The 17,374-nt window shown below is 51.2% G+C and overlaps 1 protein-coding gene across 3 annotated transcripts in view; it reads right to left on the bottom strand.

The window, feature by feature from the left end:
• Nucleotides 1-17,374, bottom strand: part of ACLY (ATP citrate lyase) — a 41,977-nt gene that overhangs the window by 6,983 nt on the left and 17,620 nt on the right. For 2 of the 3 annotated variants that reach the window (XM_082861765.1, XM_082861763.1), the window contains exons 13-21: nucleotides 17,082-17,172; nucleotides 12,673-12,814; nucleotides 12,220-12,388; nucleotides 10,354-10,458; nucleotides 8,951-9,147; nucleotides 6,431-6,512; nucleotides 5,630-5,740; nucleotides 1,658-1,785; nucleotides 968-1,061 (exon numbers count right to left, since the gene is read on the bottom strand). In XM_082861765.1, the coding sequence (XP_082717891.1) occupies nucleotides 968-1,061; nucleotides 1,658-1,785; nucleotides 5,630-5,740; nucleotides 6,431-6,512; nucleotides 8,951-9,147; nucleotides 10,354-10,458; nucleotides 12,220-12,388; nucleotides 12,673-12,814; nucleotides 17,082-17,172 (1,119 nt within the window). Of the gene's footprint in view, nucleotides 1-967; nucleotides 1,062-1,657; nucleotides 1,786-5,629; nucleotides 5,741-6,430; nucleotides 6,513-8,950; nucleotides 9,148-10,353; nucleotides 10,459-12,219; nucleotides 12,389-12,672; nucleotides 12,815-15,952; nucleotides 15,983-17,081; nucleotides 17,173-17,374 lie in introns of all 3 variants that reach the window. The other variant, XM_082861764.1, reaches the window with a different exon arrangement.

Raw genomic sequence — 17,374 nt, 5'->3', positions numbered from 1 at the left:
AGACTTGGAACGGCCGGGCCATAAGGTAGGAGTGCTGTTAAATTGGATTGACATTACCCAACCGCCTTTCACAAAGGCTGTGTCAATTCCACTCTCGCCACCAATGAATGAATGTAGCAGCCTCCTCACACCCATACAAACAACGTATCAGAGAACTGTTTTTTTTTTTTCTCTTTGCTGACCTGTAGAGCAAAATTGGTGTCACAGCTTCCACTCTGGTTTTTTTATAGAGTGAAGTTGAGCATCTCTTTATGTTGAAAGGACATCTCCTATCCATTTTTCTAATGGGTGCTGGTCTTTTAAAAATTGATTTTCTAGGGACTTCCCTGGTGGCACAGTGGTTAAGAATCCACCTGTCAGTGCAGGGGACACGGGTTCGATCCCTGGTCCAGGAAGATCCCACATGCTGCAGAGCAAGTAAGCCCGTGTGCCACAACTACTAAGCCTGTGCTCTAGAGCCCGCGAGCCACAACTACTGAGCCCGTGTGCCACAACTACTGAAGCCCGCGCGCCTAGAGCCTGTGCTCCACAAGAGAAGCCACCGCAATGAGAAGCTCGCGCACTGCAACGAAGAGTAGCCCCCGCTCGCCGCAATTAGAGAAAGCCTGCGTGCAGCAACAAGACCCAACGCAGCCAAAAATAAGTAAATAATTTATCAATTTTTTTTTTTTTAAATTGATCTCTAAGAGTTCTTGTATATAAGAAAATTCGCTCTTTATCTGTGCCCCCGCCTTAGACAAGTAGCCTGAAATCTCTTAGCAGATGCAAACAGCTCTAGAGGACATCGTCTGTCCCCAGCCCCCGTCCCCAGCCCCCGTCCCCAGGTCAGGCCACACAGCTGTGGGAGATACACGCCGCCCCTTGCCCTCCTGGGCCCTGCATTTATTTCACCTGCTGGTCAAAAGGGGCCACCTCACAAGCTCCAGTGCACCTTGCCCACACAGTCAGGGACACACGTGGCACCTACCCTGGCCCAAGAGTAGTCCATGGGCACCGTCGGAGGCGGCACCTCCTGAGCAGGTATGATGACCCCTCTGGCCACGAGATCCTCGTACACAGACCTGGGAGGCAGGGGAAGGGGAGGAGAAAAGACATCCATGTGGATTTTATTCTTCTGGGCTCTTTAAGCTGCCCCACGAACGCTCCTCCCTCTTACCCCAGAGTTTCCCAGCTCTGTATCCCTTCCTGTCAGCAGTTACCAGGTGGATTCCCGAGAACTAAACGAAAACAGGTTCTAGCCAAGGCCTGCCCCACCGCCTCTGAATGGGGCTTTAGAGAAGGCTGAGAATCTGGAGGCCATGGAATGCCGAGGGAAGGAACGGGAAGAGACAATAGCTTATCTAGCAGCTCTTTATCAACTGGTTTGAGATGACATTTTCTAATGTTTCTATGCCCTTCTCTCATTTATGGCCCGCCAACTAGGTAGGCTCAGAAACGGAATGTTTTTAACACCAGTCTGAACGGCACGTAACTGCTGCTTCTAGAAACAAAACAAAATGAAAGCCAAAAAGAAAGGATTTTGCACCATCCGTAGAGCTGCCTTAGACACCTGAGAGGGTCCAGGAATATCAGACACCTATATTTTGGAGAGGGTGCTGTCCTCGGGAGGGAATGGGAAAGGGACAGGGAGGTGGCATGCTCCACCAGCTCCGCGTACTGGATGATCTCTCCAAGCTCATCGAAGCTCCGGGGCACAAACACTCCAGCCTCCTTCAAAGCCTGGTTTTTGGCTACTGCAGTTTCAGAAGCCTGGTTGGCACAAGCTCCAGCGTGGCCGAACTGTACCTGGAAGGCAAAGGAGAACGGCTTTACCAGGCCTGTTAATCCCCCGAAAGAGAGGACAAAGGCTCCTGGGACCATCGGCACTGATTATAGGCCGGACCCCACTCAGTGCTCTATGTGAATCACTTCAAGCCTCCAGAAGGCTCAATTAATAGGCACGATGGCTGACTCTCATTCACAGATGAGAACCCGAGGCAGCAAGCAGTTCAAGGGCTTACTCAAGGTCACACAGCTGGTGCACTACACCCAGGACACCAAGCCAGGTGCCCAACTCCACAGACACCTTCATCTGGCTTCCCGTGGGGCACTTGTTGGGGTGGGGGTAGGGAGACAGAGAATAGCCATTAGTTTCGAGCAACTGTGAGAAGTTACAAGCTGCCAACCTTAGCTAAGCGGAGCTTATAGGCATGATCTGACTGTCCTGCGCATACTTTGTATAAAGGATGTACCCTTATTAAGCAAAACAGAACACCAGAAGGTATCATTAAAAATACAAATGGGACTTCCCTGGTGGCGCAGTGGTTACGAATCCGCCTGCCAATGCAGGGGACACGGGTTCGAGCCCTGGTCCGGGAAGATCCCACATGCCGCGGAACAACTAAGCCCGTGCGCCACAGCTACTGAGCCTGCGTGCCACAACTACTGAAGCCCGCGCGCCTAGTGCCCATGCCCAGCAACAGGAGAAGCCACCACAATGAGAAGCCCGCGCACCGCCACGAAGAGTAACCCCCGTTCGCCGCAACTAGAGAAAGTCTGTGTGCAGCAACGAGTACCCAACGCAGCCAAAAACAAGTAAATAAATTAATTAACAACAACAACAACAAATTTCCAGCTTCTTTTAAAAAGTCAGATTTTGGGCTTCCCTGGTGGCGCAGTGGTTGAGAGTCCACCTGCCGATGCAGGGGACGTGGGTTCGTGCCCCAGTCCGGGAGGATCACACGTGCCGCGGAGCGGCTGGGCTCGTGAGCCATGGCCGCTGAGCCTGCGCGTCCGGAGCCTGTGCTCCGCAGCGGGAGAGGCCACAACAGTGAGAGGCCCGAGTACCGCAAAAAAAAAAAAAAAAAGGTCAGATTTTGCACCATTTGTCCTGTACTGTATTCCTACTTAGCAACGATCACAGGGAGCCAATTAGCTATTGCCCCCTTCCACCTGAGCATGAACTAAGATTAAACTATACACTCAATAGAATATGGAGGGGTCACTGGTTATGGGGAGCGAGAGGGAAGAGAAAACCAATCAGAAGAGCTACGTGTTACCTGCTGTCTCTGATTCAGCAACAAGGAAAAGGAATTAACCTAATGAAACGTGGTATAAAACCCTGATTAGGGCAGATGTGGTGGGTAATCATAACAATACCTTCCCTGTTTAAATAACACTGTGTCCAGGCACTTTTCTAAGAGCTTTACAAATGTCATCATTCAGTAGCTATGACTGTTTCCTCTCAACAAGGAAATGGAAGCACAGAGGGGTAGAGTCACTTGCCCAAGGTCACACAGGTAGTACGTGGTAGCATTTGAACCAGGCAATGTGGCCTCTCACTGTGCTCTAGCACGACATATAACAAAAGGGGCTGAAGTGTTGAAAAGGTTAGGAGCCACTGCTCCAGTTAGCGAGGCTTGAAGACACATGCTTCAAAGTGGGTTCCCAATGCCTTCTTTAGCATTTAATCTGCATGGGTGGATGGGGTGGGAAGGAGGTTCTGTACTCACATAAACTTAAGAGAACACTGCGTCCAAGGAAGTTAAGCAAGTGTAACTCAGATTTCTCAAAGCTAACACTAAAGCTTTTAGAAGGGAGAGAGATGATATCGCATGTTCATAATTTACAGAAGCTTCCCGTTGTTTGTTTGTGTTTTGGGGACCACTGCTACAGGACCAGTGTTGTGTGAAAATGCCACCTTACCACTGTCCCCTTGTCTCTACTCCCATAGCCCAGTTCTCAGTTGTTTCCCCGAGGCACTGAGCTGAGGATGTTACCTATCTCATCTCCTCTATAGGGCAGAAAGCTCTGCAAGGTCATATGACCTGTTCAAGAAATCAAAAAGCACTTATTAGCTGGCCTGTCTAGGTACTATTCTACATTTGTATATCCTTGAAACTACACAAAGAAAGTTGTTAAAAAGACGAATCAAAAAGCAGAACACCTTGAGGACCTGCCCTACCCACGGGGCGATGATGAGCACCTGGCCAGAAACAGAAGAGCAGGGTCCTTGCCCTCTAGGAGGTGCCCTCGGCATAATGGGAGTGGGGAGGTGGGGGGCTCTTATACAGCAGAGCTGGTGAAGAGAAACCCTGGAGGGAAGGGAGGAATTATTTTTGGCTGTTGTGGTGGAGGGGAGAGCAGCCGTGAAGAAAGAGAATCAGGAAGAGCTTCATGGAGCAGGTGTGTTGAAGAATGGAAATGAGTATTTGCTAAGACCTGTATGTGGCAGACCTTTACAGTTACCTTCTTATGTAAGTCAGGCAACAATCCCGAATCATCCCCTTTTTACAGCTCAGGAAACTGAGGTACAGAGAGGCTAAACGACTTGCCCCAGTCACACAGATCCACCAAGAGCTGATTCTCAAGCCTGTGAGAGTGGAGCTCAGCCCTGGACGATGGGCTGGATTCCGTGACCTGCTCCCTCCCGTTTCACTTACTTAGAAAACAGATACACACACGCACACAGTTCATAGTTACACCAGATGGATCCTATGATAAGCATTTTATCGCACCCTGCCCCTTCTTAGAGTCAACATAACCTGAACTCTATGTCGACATCTCAAAATCCACCTCATTCTTCTCCTGCCTGGTTTCCAATTACGTGGCCGTGCCGCGAGGACACAGTCCCCTCCCGACCAGCGTTTCGGGTGTTTCCTTTTCTTGCCATCGCAACGCTGCAGTGAGCATCCTTGTACATCTACCTTGAAATATTTTTGCACGCAGACCCACAGAGTAAATTTGCAGGAATGGAACTGCTGGTTCAAAAGAGAGGTGAATTTTACAACCGGACAAAATACTGCCACTTGGAGGTGGGCAGGACTCTGAAGGGGAAAGGCAAGCAATCCGGGGGAAAGGAGAGGGGGACAGGCTAACTCGAAGAATCGAGGGTTTAAGCGTAGGGATTATCATTGCTGCAGGAATCCTTGATGGCCAAGTTTTATTTCATATACACAGAGCAGAGGTCAAGGCCTTACACTCAGAGCCTGCTCAGCCACTGATGAACTGATGGGTGACAGGTGGTGGTTTCCTCGGTTTCATCCTCACCAGGTGGGCCATCTTCGAGATAGAGGATTGTCTAAGCTGGACTACAGGGGCTGAGGTCTGGCCGATCCCACCCAGCAGGAGTCCGACAGCTCAGAGCTTTTCTATCTAACATCCACTACAGGCTGTACTTACTTCTGCCCACAGGCACTGTCACAGGCATCCGGTCATGGTAACACATACAGAGGTTTCTTCTACAGCTTCTCCCCGTGCAGAACTTCCCACCACCGCCCTCCCCAGCTCTGAGCCTAGGGTGTGTCCTCTCCCTCCCAGGCCTCCCTCTCGCTCAGCAAACTCCTCCTTATTCCTTAAGGAGCGGTTCGTCTTCTCTAGGAAGCCACCTCAACTCCTCCAGGCAGTAAATTGCTCCTACTCTGAGAAGGGACTCAGAGCCTTGTTCTGGCCTTAATCTGGCTACGAGTTTGTCTCTTCCAACTGGATTTTAGCTTCTAGAGAGCAGGGCCCCAGCTGGACCTTGTAGGAACCAAGCAGGTAATAAACGTTTATCGAAGGAACCAGCTGCTTCATAAGACGACCACACGGCTCCCCGCAGACGCCCCCCCTCTCAGCCTCCCTGCCCAGCAGGGATCTGTCGTGGCTATACCTCGGAGGAGAACATGGTGGCACAGGTCCCGATGCACCAGCAGACCACGGGCTTGGTGATGCGGCCCTCCTTGATGCCCCGGCAGATCTTATATTCCTCCGTGCCTCCTATCTGCCAGAGAACAGGGAACGAGAAAAAGCCCCCAAGTCAGTGGAGCCCATTCTGAGTTGCACCTAGAGCAGCAATGCAGCAGGAAATCTGTCCCACATCAGGTAGGGGCCAGGGTCATCAGGTGTCCCGAGTCAGAACTTGGCTAGAAAATGAGGGGACATGGGCTTTGGCCTGGAAGATTGAGATTAGATGCAAGGAAGAATGTTTAAAGGGCAGTGGGTATCCTCGGAGAGTCCCCGGAACTCCCCTTTCCTGATCTAAGGGTATGAGATAATTTAGGACCAGACCTAATCAGGGGCACAAGTAAGAGAGGCTCTTTGACTCCAGCTATCCACTGCCCACCAGGGACAGACTGGGGCCAGCCAGTGAAAGCTTCTCCTCTGCTGGCACTAAAATATCTTGTGCCACTGAGAGGCAAGAACTTCTCTCCCAGGAACAAACATGGCAGTGTTAACCGTGGCAGCCTCTAAGCCCTAGGGAGCAGGATTACCAGGGATTGCCACTTTCAGGTATAGATAACCAAAATGCGTGAATTTTTTAAAAACTAAAATCATCGTTACTTTTATAATCAGAAAAAAATTTTTTTTTACTTTAATAATCAAGTAACCTTTTCTTTTTTAACTGAAGTATAGCTGATTTACAGTGTTGTGCCAATCTCCGCTGTAAAACCATTTTTTAAAAATAACTCACCTCTCCAAGAACCACAATCATTTTGACTCCTGGAGTGTCCTGGTAACGTAACACATGATCCATGAACGTTGAGCCGGGGTACCTGGTGAGAGCAGGGAGGATATTCATGAGCAGGAGACTCGGTGAGGTGAGGTGTGTGTACCCATGTGGGAAGCACACCTGTACTAAGAACACTGTGGGGTTTTTTGTGGGTGTGCATGCCCAGTGAGGGTCCAGAGATGCCTTAGGAATAACGGGGGAGGGGGAGGTAGTAAATGGGGCACAAGGGAAGGGAAGGAAGAGGAATTAGTGAGCCCAGAGAAGTTCATACGGCAGTAGAGAGCACATGTGGGGTGATTTTAAAATATGTCCACAAGTTCTTTGAAAAAGGTGGAAACTCATGCCTCTCCTCCTGAATTTGGGTTGAGTTTAATGATTAGCTTCTAAGGAACAAAATATGGAGGAAGTCATTCTGTAACATTGACTTCCAAGGCGGGGTCATAAAAAAATTGCTTCTGTCCAGCGCTCTCCCCTGAATCGCTCGCTCTAGGGGAAGCCAGCTGCCGCGTCTTGAGGACTCTCAGCAGCCTGTGCAGAAGCCCACAGAGAAGAACCACCTGCCAGCCACGTGGATGGGTCACCTCCAGCGTGCCACATCTGACCGCCTCAACAGAGAGCCATCTGCCAGAACCGCCCAACTGAGCCCTGAAGCCTAACGCACAAGAACCATGAGGGTACACGTTTATTGTTGTTTGTAGCCACTTTGTTTTGGGGTGACTTTTTTTAATACAAAGCAAAAGATAATTAATGCAATGTACCAAGCTATATCCTAGGCGATTGCTAGAAGGTCTGTGTATAAACCAAAATATTTTTTAAAATTTTCTACTGTCACATGAGTTTGCAAAAGAGCTGTTTAAGGCCAAGTAAGCTTCAGATCTACAAGGTCCTTGTAGATCTTCGAGTGCTTCTGATATGCTCAGGGGCATTTAAATCCCAAGAGGACAGTATAACTGGCAGCACTGCCCAGACTCGTCTGACCCAGAGCCTTTCGTCAGGGAGCACCTGGGGACTAGGGTCCCAAGGCCACCTCCCTGAAGACCTCTCCCTTCTCACACAGTTGTTCCATTTGAAATGACTTGGCGGAGCCAGGAAGACTTGACAAGGTGACGCACTCTCCCAACAGCTTTTGCTTTCTGAGCCAAACAGTTGCAGTAGTGACAGCAGTAGTAACAGTAAACAGTAATGGCTAACATTTATTATGGTAATAAGTACCAGGCATTGCTCGAAGACATTACTCAATTGATGACCTACTGATTACTGTTCCTACTAACAAAAATAATGAGGACACTATCTGTGAAATAATAAGAAATATGTATGTCTCTGCTCCCAGTTACTGACACGGAGCTCTGAAAACCCTTGTAATCTCCTGAGTGACCAGGGGCGCTAGGAGCATCGTCTGTTCTGATATTTGGTCTTTGACACCGGTTCCTGACACAGCCCTCCTAAAAACTTTGTAATTTCCTTAGTCAAGGGGGTGACAGGAGTATCTTTTCTTCTCATGAGGCAACTCTTGGAGGGCTCCTGCGGTGTGTTCACCAGAGAAGGCAGGGAAGCTCCTCGCACCCAACATGCCTTGCCCTATGCACCTCTTCCATCTGGTTGTTCCTGAGTTGCATCCTTTTGTAGTAAGCCGGTAAGCTAGTGAGCAAACTTTTCCTGAGTTCTGTGAGCCCTTCCAGCAAATTATCGAACTCGAGGAGGGGGTCATGGGAGCCTCTGATTTATAGCCGGTGGTCAGAAGTACCACAGGGCTGGACTTGTGACTGATATATGAAGTTGGGGGCACTCCTGTGGGACTGAGCCCTGACCCTGTGGGACCTGACGCTATGATGCCATCTCGAAGTAGAGTGTCAGAATTGAACTGAATTGTAGGACCTCCAGTTGCTATCTGCAGAGAATCAGAGAACTGCTTGGTGTGGGAAAATCTGGCCACATTTGTGGCCAGAAGTATGAGTATGGTAGTGAGTAAAGGAACAGTTTTTCCTTTCACTCTTATTAACTACAACTAGCACTGAGTACTAACTAAGCACAGGCCCTGTGTTAGTCTCATTTAATCCTCCAACAACCCCAGGAGGTAGAGATTATGACCCTACCCATTTGCTACGTAAGGCTGATGGAGGTCTAGGGAGGGTTGGAAACCTGCCCAGGAGTGCCCCCACCCCGCCCCCGCAAACAGGGAAACTGGGATTTGAACCCCCAGGGTCTGATTTCAGAATGAGCCCTGCTAAGTAGTGCACTCTGCTGCCACCCTCCGGCCACAGCTCAGACAACAAAGGGAATTACCCCCAAAGCCCAAACACCTTTTAAAACACCTTCCTGTGTTTTTCTCTGTATTTTCTGATCTTATGCTCATGTTGGTCCTGAGACAGAGAAGAGATGCCCCACTTTATGGACTTAAGCAACATCCCTGTGTGCATGGAGCTCAGCGGCAGGCGGCGAGCAGAGATAGAGGACCTAGCGCCCTGTCCCTCAGCTGATCACCTGTCCCCGCCGATGGCCACGCCCTCGTAGACGCCATCCGTGGTCCGAGAGATGATATTGTTGAGCTCGTTGGACATGCCGCCCGAACGCGAGACATAGGCCACGCTGCCGGGGCGGTACAGCTTGGAGGCCAGGATGTTGTCCAGCATCCCGCCTGTGTTCCCAATCTTAAAGCACCCGGGCTTGATGCCACCAACCTGCAGGGGCGGAAACCGCGGTCAGGGAGGAGGGCGGGCTGATTGACCATAGAGCTCGGGGCGGGGGGGGGGGGGGGGGGGTGGTGGTCACAGAGCCCGGGATTACCCGCCCAGCCCACCCTGGCCAGCACCTGCATGTCGGGGTTCCTGCTGAGGAAGACTCTCTTCTCCCCATCAACAGACATCACACAGAAAAAAGGGAGCCTTATTGGTAAAACGTGGCTTACGACTGCAGATTTGGAGGTGTACACTCAGGGTCAGGTCGCCTCTTCTGCTCCAAAAGGGCAACAGCACCCAGTAAAAGTGTCTGATGCAAGTGTGCACCTCTGCTCAAGATCACCCTCTGTCTCCAAGATGAAAGGTCCCTTGCTTAGCTCAAAAAGCTTACGCTTGAGGACATGGGGAGGGGGAAGGGTAAGCTGGGACGAAGCGAGAGATTGGCATGGACATATATACACTACTAAATGTAAAACAGATAGCTAGTGGGAAGCAGCCGCATAGCACAGGGAGATCAGCTCGGTGTTCTGTGACCACCTAGAGGGGTGGGATAGGGAGGGTGGGAGGGAGGTGCAAGAGGGAGGGGATATGGGGATGTATGTATACATACAGCTGATTCACTTTGTGATACAGCAGAAACACACCATTGTAAAGCAAGTATACTCCAGTAAAGATGTTAAAAAAAATTCTTAGCTTCAGCCAAATTTTTAAGGCAACAACTAAATAAAAACAAACAACAAAAACAAAAAAACATTCACGGGGCCATTTTTTCTTATGTAAAGGCCTTTGGGTCAAAAGTAAGGTCCCTAGGTAGACTTTTCTTTGGTTTACAGTTGAAGGAATAATCAAAGACCATGCTATGGTTGTCTGAGGGTGGACACTTAAAAAAATCTTGTTAGCCCCTCGAAACTGTAAAGGTGATATGGTCTGCGGAGAGAGCTCTTTAAAAAATTAACTGGAAGCGGACAGGGAATTCCCTTGCGGTCCAGTGGTTAGGACTCAGCACTTCCACTGCCAGGGCCTGGGCTCGATCCCTGGTTGGGGCACTAGGATCCTGTAGGCCGCACGGCGCAGCCAGAAAAAAAGAATTCACTGGAAATGGACAGCCTGACTTTCAACAGGTATTCTCTCAATCTTTTCAAACTAGATGGGAGACAGTAGCGTCAGCAATGAGCTTCCTACAGGCCCAGAAGTGGAAGGGATGCTCACGGTGGCAGGTCCAATGATGGTCACTCCCTTCTGCTCTGCCTTCTTGATCAGCTTCCTCGTGAGGGCCTCGGGGATGCCTTCAGCTATGATGGCGATGGTCCGGATCTAGGGCACGAGGATAGTCCCTTCCCGTTATCATTTCACCACTTGAGATGTCGAGGCAGTGACCATTCCAGAACCCATCTCCCAGGCCCCCTTCCAGGACTAATGATAACAATATGCACCCCCTTCTTCCCACAGGCCTCTGTTCCTACCCTGCTCATTCAACCCTCCCCCCAAAGAGAGGCACCCAAAACTGCGCTCCATTGGTTAACACCACAGTGAGTCAGTAACCAAGTGGAACAAATGTTTCTGAAAACTTGCTGTAGTCAAAACTGTTATATTCTCACCTATCCAAAAACTCATGAGACTCAGCCCCACCTGTTTCCCACGTGTCCAGGTGCCGGAGCATAAAGCAGCTATCTAGGGCCATCCCTGCTGTGCCCTCTGAGGCTCTGACTCTACATTCCCACAGGACAAAACCTTGATAGAAACAAGCTGCTTCCACACTTGCACCAGAGAGTGGGGCTGAGGGAGAAGCCAGAGGGGGTGGGGGTGGGGGGGAAGATCCAAGGCAAACTTTTTCTATAAAGGACCAGATAGTGTTTTGGGGTCTGTTGGTCATGTGGTCTCTGTGGTAACGACTGAATTTTGCCTCTGCAGCATAGAAGCAGCCACGGACAATATGTAAATGAGTGAGCATGGCTGTGTTCCAATAAAACTGTATTTACAACAGGCAGGGGGCTGGGTTTGGCCCTTGCACTGTAGTTCACCAACCTCTGTTCTAAACTAGAAAAGCCACTCATTTTTAGCAGGTGTGTTTTCTTTTTTGCTTCATTGAGATATCAGAACAAGTTTACTCCAGTCACAAACTGAAGTAAGCCAGTCTGGGATCAGACAATAATTTTGAACAGAAATCTCAGTATCTTAATCCCTAAGGGCTCTTACAAATCAGTAACAAAAAAGATAAACAGCTCAACAGAGAAAAAGGAGGCGAGGCCACGTCACAGAATGCAAATGGCCAATACATATTTTCGAAGCTCACCTTAGTTAATAATCAAAGATATGCAAATTAAATAGAATGCCTATCATTTTGTCAAGTATGTACGTTCCTTACGTCCAAGCGTTCAATGTTGGCAAGGGTACAGAGAAACAGGCATTCTCATGCTAGTGATAGGCGTTTATGTCCCCAGTTCTGGCCTTTTCTGGAGGGCCCCTGGGCAGGATGGATCAAAGGCTTTCAAATCTGCAAATTCTGATGCAGCAGTTTGACCTCGAGACATTTACGCTGGGGAAACAATTAAGGATCTATGCTCATCATGAGACTTGAAAAAGCAAAAATGATGTTGCTGGTAAGTATTGATGTGGAAAGAGTCACTGAAGGATTATAAAACAGATACAGCGTTATTCCATTTGTTCAAATCCAGAAAAAAGGTGTGAATAAGGATGTACTCAAACGTCAGCAACCATACTTCTGGGAAATGAGACCCGAGGTATTTACCCTCTTCTTCTTACTATCAACATTTAATTCTTTTCTATAATAAATACGTAACAATTTTACAATAAGCAAAAAAAGTGCTTTTGATCCTGTTTTGAAAGCCAGTCTCAGCACAGAGAGGACCTGGCGGAGGCAGACGGCCCCGGACTGACTCTCTGCCAGCCCGGGTAAGCAGCCCACCAACCCTTGGTGACTACCTTGCCTCCTGAAGATCAGGTCTCCAACCACTATCCCCCAAATCACTGGCCAGTCCCGAGTCCCAAGGCCTTTGTCGCAGCGGACGCCATTCAGGGCGCCCCTGCCTCCTGCCCCAGGGCGCAGCGAGCTACCTGTGCGTGATTCATGGTCTCCATGGTGCTGTCATAGGCTGAGCGCAGGGAGGCAAAGCTGATCAGCACATCCACCTCCGGGTGCTTCTTCATGGCATCAGCCATGTTCTTGAAGACGGGGATCAGGATCTCCTTGTGACCCCAGTAAAACTTCTGTTTGTGGTCCCCGCTGTGAGGAAGGCAGAGGAGGGGTCAGGACACTCTTACCCTGCCAGGGCTCGGGAGGGGCTTCACCCGGAAGGCGGAAAGGCAGGGTCTGCCTTCGAAGAGTTTAGTCTGTGGGGGAAAAAGATCCCCCAGGAACATCGACCGCCCCGTCTGGGGTGGGCAGATGCTTCTCGGGCAAAGGGGACAATCCAGGGCTCGCCCAGCTCTGTGCTGCTGCTGGAGGAGATGGGATGAGGACATCCCGCTCAGTGGCCGCGTCCAGCCTCCCTGCCGTGCGCGACTCACGTGAAAGGGTAGACCATGGCAGCCACCGAGGGCTCGTCGCGGGAGCAGACGTAGTCAAAGTCCAGCATGCCCTGCACGGCCCGGGTCTGCATGCCCCACACGATGGCCTTGGTATGGCGGCTGAAGAGGGTGGCGCTCTTTCCTGGGGGGCAGAGACAGAGCGAGTATACCCAGAACACACCCCCCGGGGGCTGCCTGCCAGACCCCTCCACGCCCCACGTCCCGCGAGGGCGAGGCGTCAAAACTGCAAAGGAATGTCAAGAAGACGGAACTCTGAGAACGTGGGGGAGGAGGCGCCTAGATTTCTTCTGGAAAGAGGTGGCAGAGAGCGCAAAATGAACTGAGGGAACCTGCCTGGCTGGCAAAGGGCTCAGCAGGGAACAGACAGCAGAATTCCTACAGGACCTGCTCAACTTCACAGGAAAGGTATGTACATGCAAATGAGGGCTCGATCAATTATTTTTAAAGTCACCAGAAAAAAATGTTAAGCTCTCCCAATTTGGGTGACCGAAAGTTTTTTTTTTTTTAAACTTTATTTCTTTTCGGGGGGCGTGGGCATGCGGGATCTTCGTTCCCCAACCAGGGATTGATTGAACCTGTACCCCCTGCAGTGGAAGCACGGAGTCATTTGGTTTTTTTGGGGTTTTTTTAATTTTTAATTTTATTTATTTGTTATGCAGCAGGTTCTTATTAGTTATCTATTTTATACATATTAGTGTATACATGTCAATCCCAATCTCCCAATTCATCCCACCACCACCCCACTGCTGCTTTCCCCTCTTGGTGTCCATACGTTTGCTCTCTGCATCTGTGTGTCTATTTCTGCCCTGCAAACTGGTTCATCTGTACCATTTTTCTAGGTTCCACATATATGCGTTAACATACGATATTTGTTTTTCTCTTTCTGACTTAGGAAGCATGGAGTCTTAACCACTGGACCACCAGGGAAGTCCCTTGGACTTTTTAAAATTAAAGTATAGTTGATTTACAATGTTGCATTAATTTCTGCTGTACAGCAAAGTGGCTCAGTTATACATCTATATATTCTTTTTTATATTCTTTTCCACTATGGTTTATAAAAGGACACTGAATATAGTTCCCTGTGCTATACCGTAGGACCCTGTTGTCTACCACAAGACTTCAAACAGCTCCCCAACAATCCTTATCGCCTGTGAACTTGGACATAAGCCAGCTCGGGACAGGATTTGAATCCTCTTGATTCCAGGTCAGCGTAGGTCCAATGAAGAGGTCTGCTGTAGCCTGATCCTAACTGACCTTCCACCTGACCTTCTCCCCACAGCCTCCTCCCAGGTGGCTCTTTCCTGCTCGGAACAATGCTCTTGGACAGGCCGGCAGGAGAGGGGCGGAAAGGGGCGTCAGGAAAGGGGTGAGGGGAACGACAAGAGCTGGCGGAAGTGCATTCCTCCTGAGCTGTCGCCCCAGACAGGCAGGTCACCTGACCCTCCTGCTTTCTGCTGGAGAAAAGTAGCCCACAGGGGACGTTCTCAGCTCCCCCAAGGAAAATAACGCAGAGAGCTCAGGGGCATTGGTATTAATTAACCTACTGTACTAGCACAGGCTTGGCTAAAAGAGACCAGTTTCCCAAGGCATGTAAGATTCTCATCCCTACGCAGGCTTGCCTCTTCCATCACAGCCATAAGCTTCTCACGACAGAAGGCTCCTGCTGGTGCAAACACCCGGGATCTACTGTGCCCTGGACCCATCTGGGTTCCAATGAGACGTGAGATCACAGAACAAGGGAGGCCACCTAATCCAGTTCCCTCACTTTCCAGTCCCAGAAAACTGAAGGCCAGAGTTGCCAAATGACGAAGATTGTAGGTCATCTAGCATCGGAGCCAGGATTCTGTCCTAACCTGAGATGCAGCTCAACTGTGCAACTGAGGAGGGATATAAAGCCAGCACGGCCCCACCACTCCCCATCCTCGGGGAGCCCACATCCCCAAGAGTCGGCACGCACACAAGTGCACATACACCCATCTGTCCACCCGGGAGGCTACAGAAATCAGGACAAGGCCTGGAATCTCTACAAACCCACCCGCACTTCCAGCTCGAACGGGGGCAGAACTGGAGCTCTCAGAGCACAGAGAAGGCAAAGCTGAAGGTGGCACTCGTCAGCCCAGCAGCAGCACAGATGGAGGCCCCAGAGAGAACCTGTGCTCCGGGGCTAAGCCCCCACCAGGCTCCTCTACTGGCTCTGCTGTCCTGGCCCAATCTACCCTCCCTTCCTGATCCACCGCCATCCTTCCTCTCCCACGTCTCAGCACCGCCCAGGACAGTAAGACTAAACCCCACCTCCACCCTCCACAGCCAAGAGCTCTCACTGAGAGTCTGCCCCCGTTCCTTCTGTCCTTCTGCGCAGGGCTCAGCCTCAGGTCTGGTCTTTTAGGTAACAGTGGATGCTGCCAGAGGTAAGGGAGGAAGGGCTACTTGACCTTGCCTAGTTACCCCTTTCCTCTTCTTAGCAAGGAGTCAGAGGTCATCATTACGAAACCCCCCTTCACCAGAAACTCCCCTTCCCCAGAGCGGGGGATCGCTCACAGCTGTCAATGTCAAAAAGGTAAATGAAGGCGCTGATGCTTTGAACCGATTCACCTATTCACCTCGGTCAACAGATGAACGTGTACAAGTTTGTGTGAACACACACAGAAAATGTCCCTGCTAAACAGTGACCTCACACACCAGACAAAGCCCAGTCTCTCCTCCAGATTTACTGCACACCCTTCTGGGTCTCTCTCTCTCCTTCTCCATTCTGTCTTCCACCCAAATCCCAGAGAAATCTAAACTTGTCCCTGGTGCTGGGAGTCTGGGCTGAAGTCGGTGGTGGTGAGGCTGAGGTGGGAAAAGAAAACGAGGACATCATGGGATGTAGATGAAAATCAGGTGGTCAGTGGCTCCCCTTCTGGCCCGCTGGCTCTGCCACGCCCCCTTCAGTTTCCATGGCTCCCTCTTTCCCAGGAGGACCCTCCCTCCTCGGCTCCACCCACTGCCCAAGGCTGTGGGCCTGGCTCTGGCCCCTCTTGCGCTCTCCACCCCCTCCCACGTATGGAGTCACAGCCCCACGGCAAGGAAAGCGGGGGTGTGAAATAAGCAGGGGTGGGAAAGAAAGGAGAGCGAAGACTAGGACTTGGGGCAGGCCACACCAAGGCAGGGACAGAAAGTATACCAGACAACACTGCAACCCACCGGGGACGGGGAGACAAAGCACACCGTAAGACTGTAACCCGCTATCAAGCCACACGCGGAGCTGGGGGCATCCTACCTTGCAGGGATCTTGGACCTGGGACTGAATCTGTCAAAGAAAATGACCAAGGCAACTGAGTGACCCGCTGATGGCTGGAGGCTTTGGAGGGAGCGGGTGGGAACAGGGAGGGGTCCATGGACAAGCCTTGCAGGGCTGCTGCGCTCACCGTCTCTTGTCTATTCACAACAGACAGGAGCAAGGCCAACAGAAGAGAGACCCCCGATCAGCAGAGTGGAGGCAAGAAGGGGAGAAGGCCCACAGAGCGCAGAGAGGAGCAAAAGCACCAAGGCCTGGAGGGTGTGCTGAGTACCAAAGGCCCAGGCCCTCCAGAGGGACAGCAGGCCCGCTCCCACCCTCTTGACCTGTTTTGTCCCCATGAAGCACAATGAAGATGATTAGGCCGAGGGACTGGACCTGTCATTCTGTGCTGTGGACAAAGCTACCGGTTTGGGGACTGCAGGGCGGTGGCTTCCAATCTTGAGCGCCTGGAGCCAGTGTCACTATTTCACAAGATGCCTTAAGCACGCTCCGTCCGTCCCGGGAAGAGGCCACAGGCCACACAGGCCATGTCAGCCCAGCGGTAACTAACACAGGTTACCTAGTGCTGGTGCAAGGGCTGGCTGGCAGGGATCACGTCTCTCATGAATCACAGGAGGGACAGACGAGCAGGCAAAGCACAGACAGGCTGGGAGACAATGTGCGCCCTTGCGGTGGGCTCACCGGAAGGGACTGTCCTGGGAAGAGCCCCAGGATGGCTGGGGGCGCGGGCGCGGGAGTTCTCTGCCGTTCTGAGCTTTGGGCTCCTGCCGTCCACTCAGGAGGAGAGGCTGAGGGACCCACCTGGTATTTCTGTAACCCTGTCTCCTCCGCAGCCTCCCTGCCCAGCCTCCCTGCCCAGCTCACACACCCCACAGAAGGGGGCGGAGGGGAAGACAATGGGGAGTGGGGTGACCCAGGCGCAGCGTGGGCCCTCAGCACCAGGAGAGCCCACGGGGAAGGCTCCAGCCACCACTTCCTCGCGTCTGTTCCCATCCCATGCACCATGCCCAAAAGCAAAGCCCAAACCGCTTTCCATCCACCTCTGCTGGCCCAGCGGGGCCCAGGAAGGGAAGGGGGACAGGAGGGTCCTGAAACTGCTGGGAGTTACCTAGTGGCATGGCAGGCTTGGCCTTCTTTGCAGGTGCCACCTCATCAGCCCTGGACTCAGAAAAAGACGCCGTCCTGCTGGGGGCTGGAGTCTGGGGGAACAAGGAGAGAGAAACAGTCGCAGGGAACAGCTGGAAAAAAAGCTACCGGTCATTAAGGCCCCAAAGAACTCAGGTAACAAGAACTATGCACAGCTCTGTTCTCTACAAGCTGCTTCCAAAAGAACTAGTTAACAACCCTCTGAGATAGGAATTAGTATTGTCCCCAAGCCACAGGTGAGCAAACTGAGGTTCT

Source organism: Leucopleurus acutus, assembly GCF_964270905.1.
Source record: "Leucopleurus acutus genome assembly, chromosome: 19".
Classification (NCBI taxonomy): Eukaryota; Metazoa; Chordata; class Mammalia; order Artiodactyla; family Delphinidae; genus Leucopleurus; species Leucopleurus acutus.
This window is presented reverse-complemented; position numbering and strand designations above follow the sequence as displayed.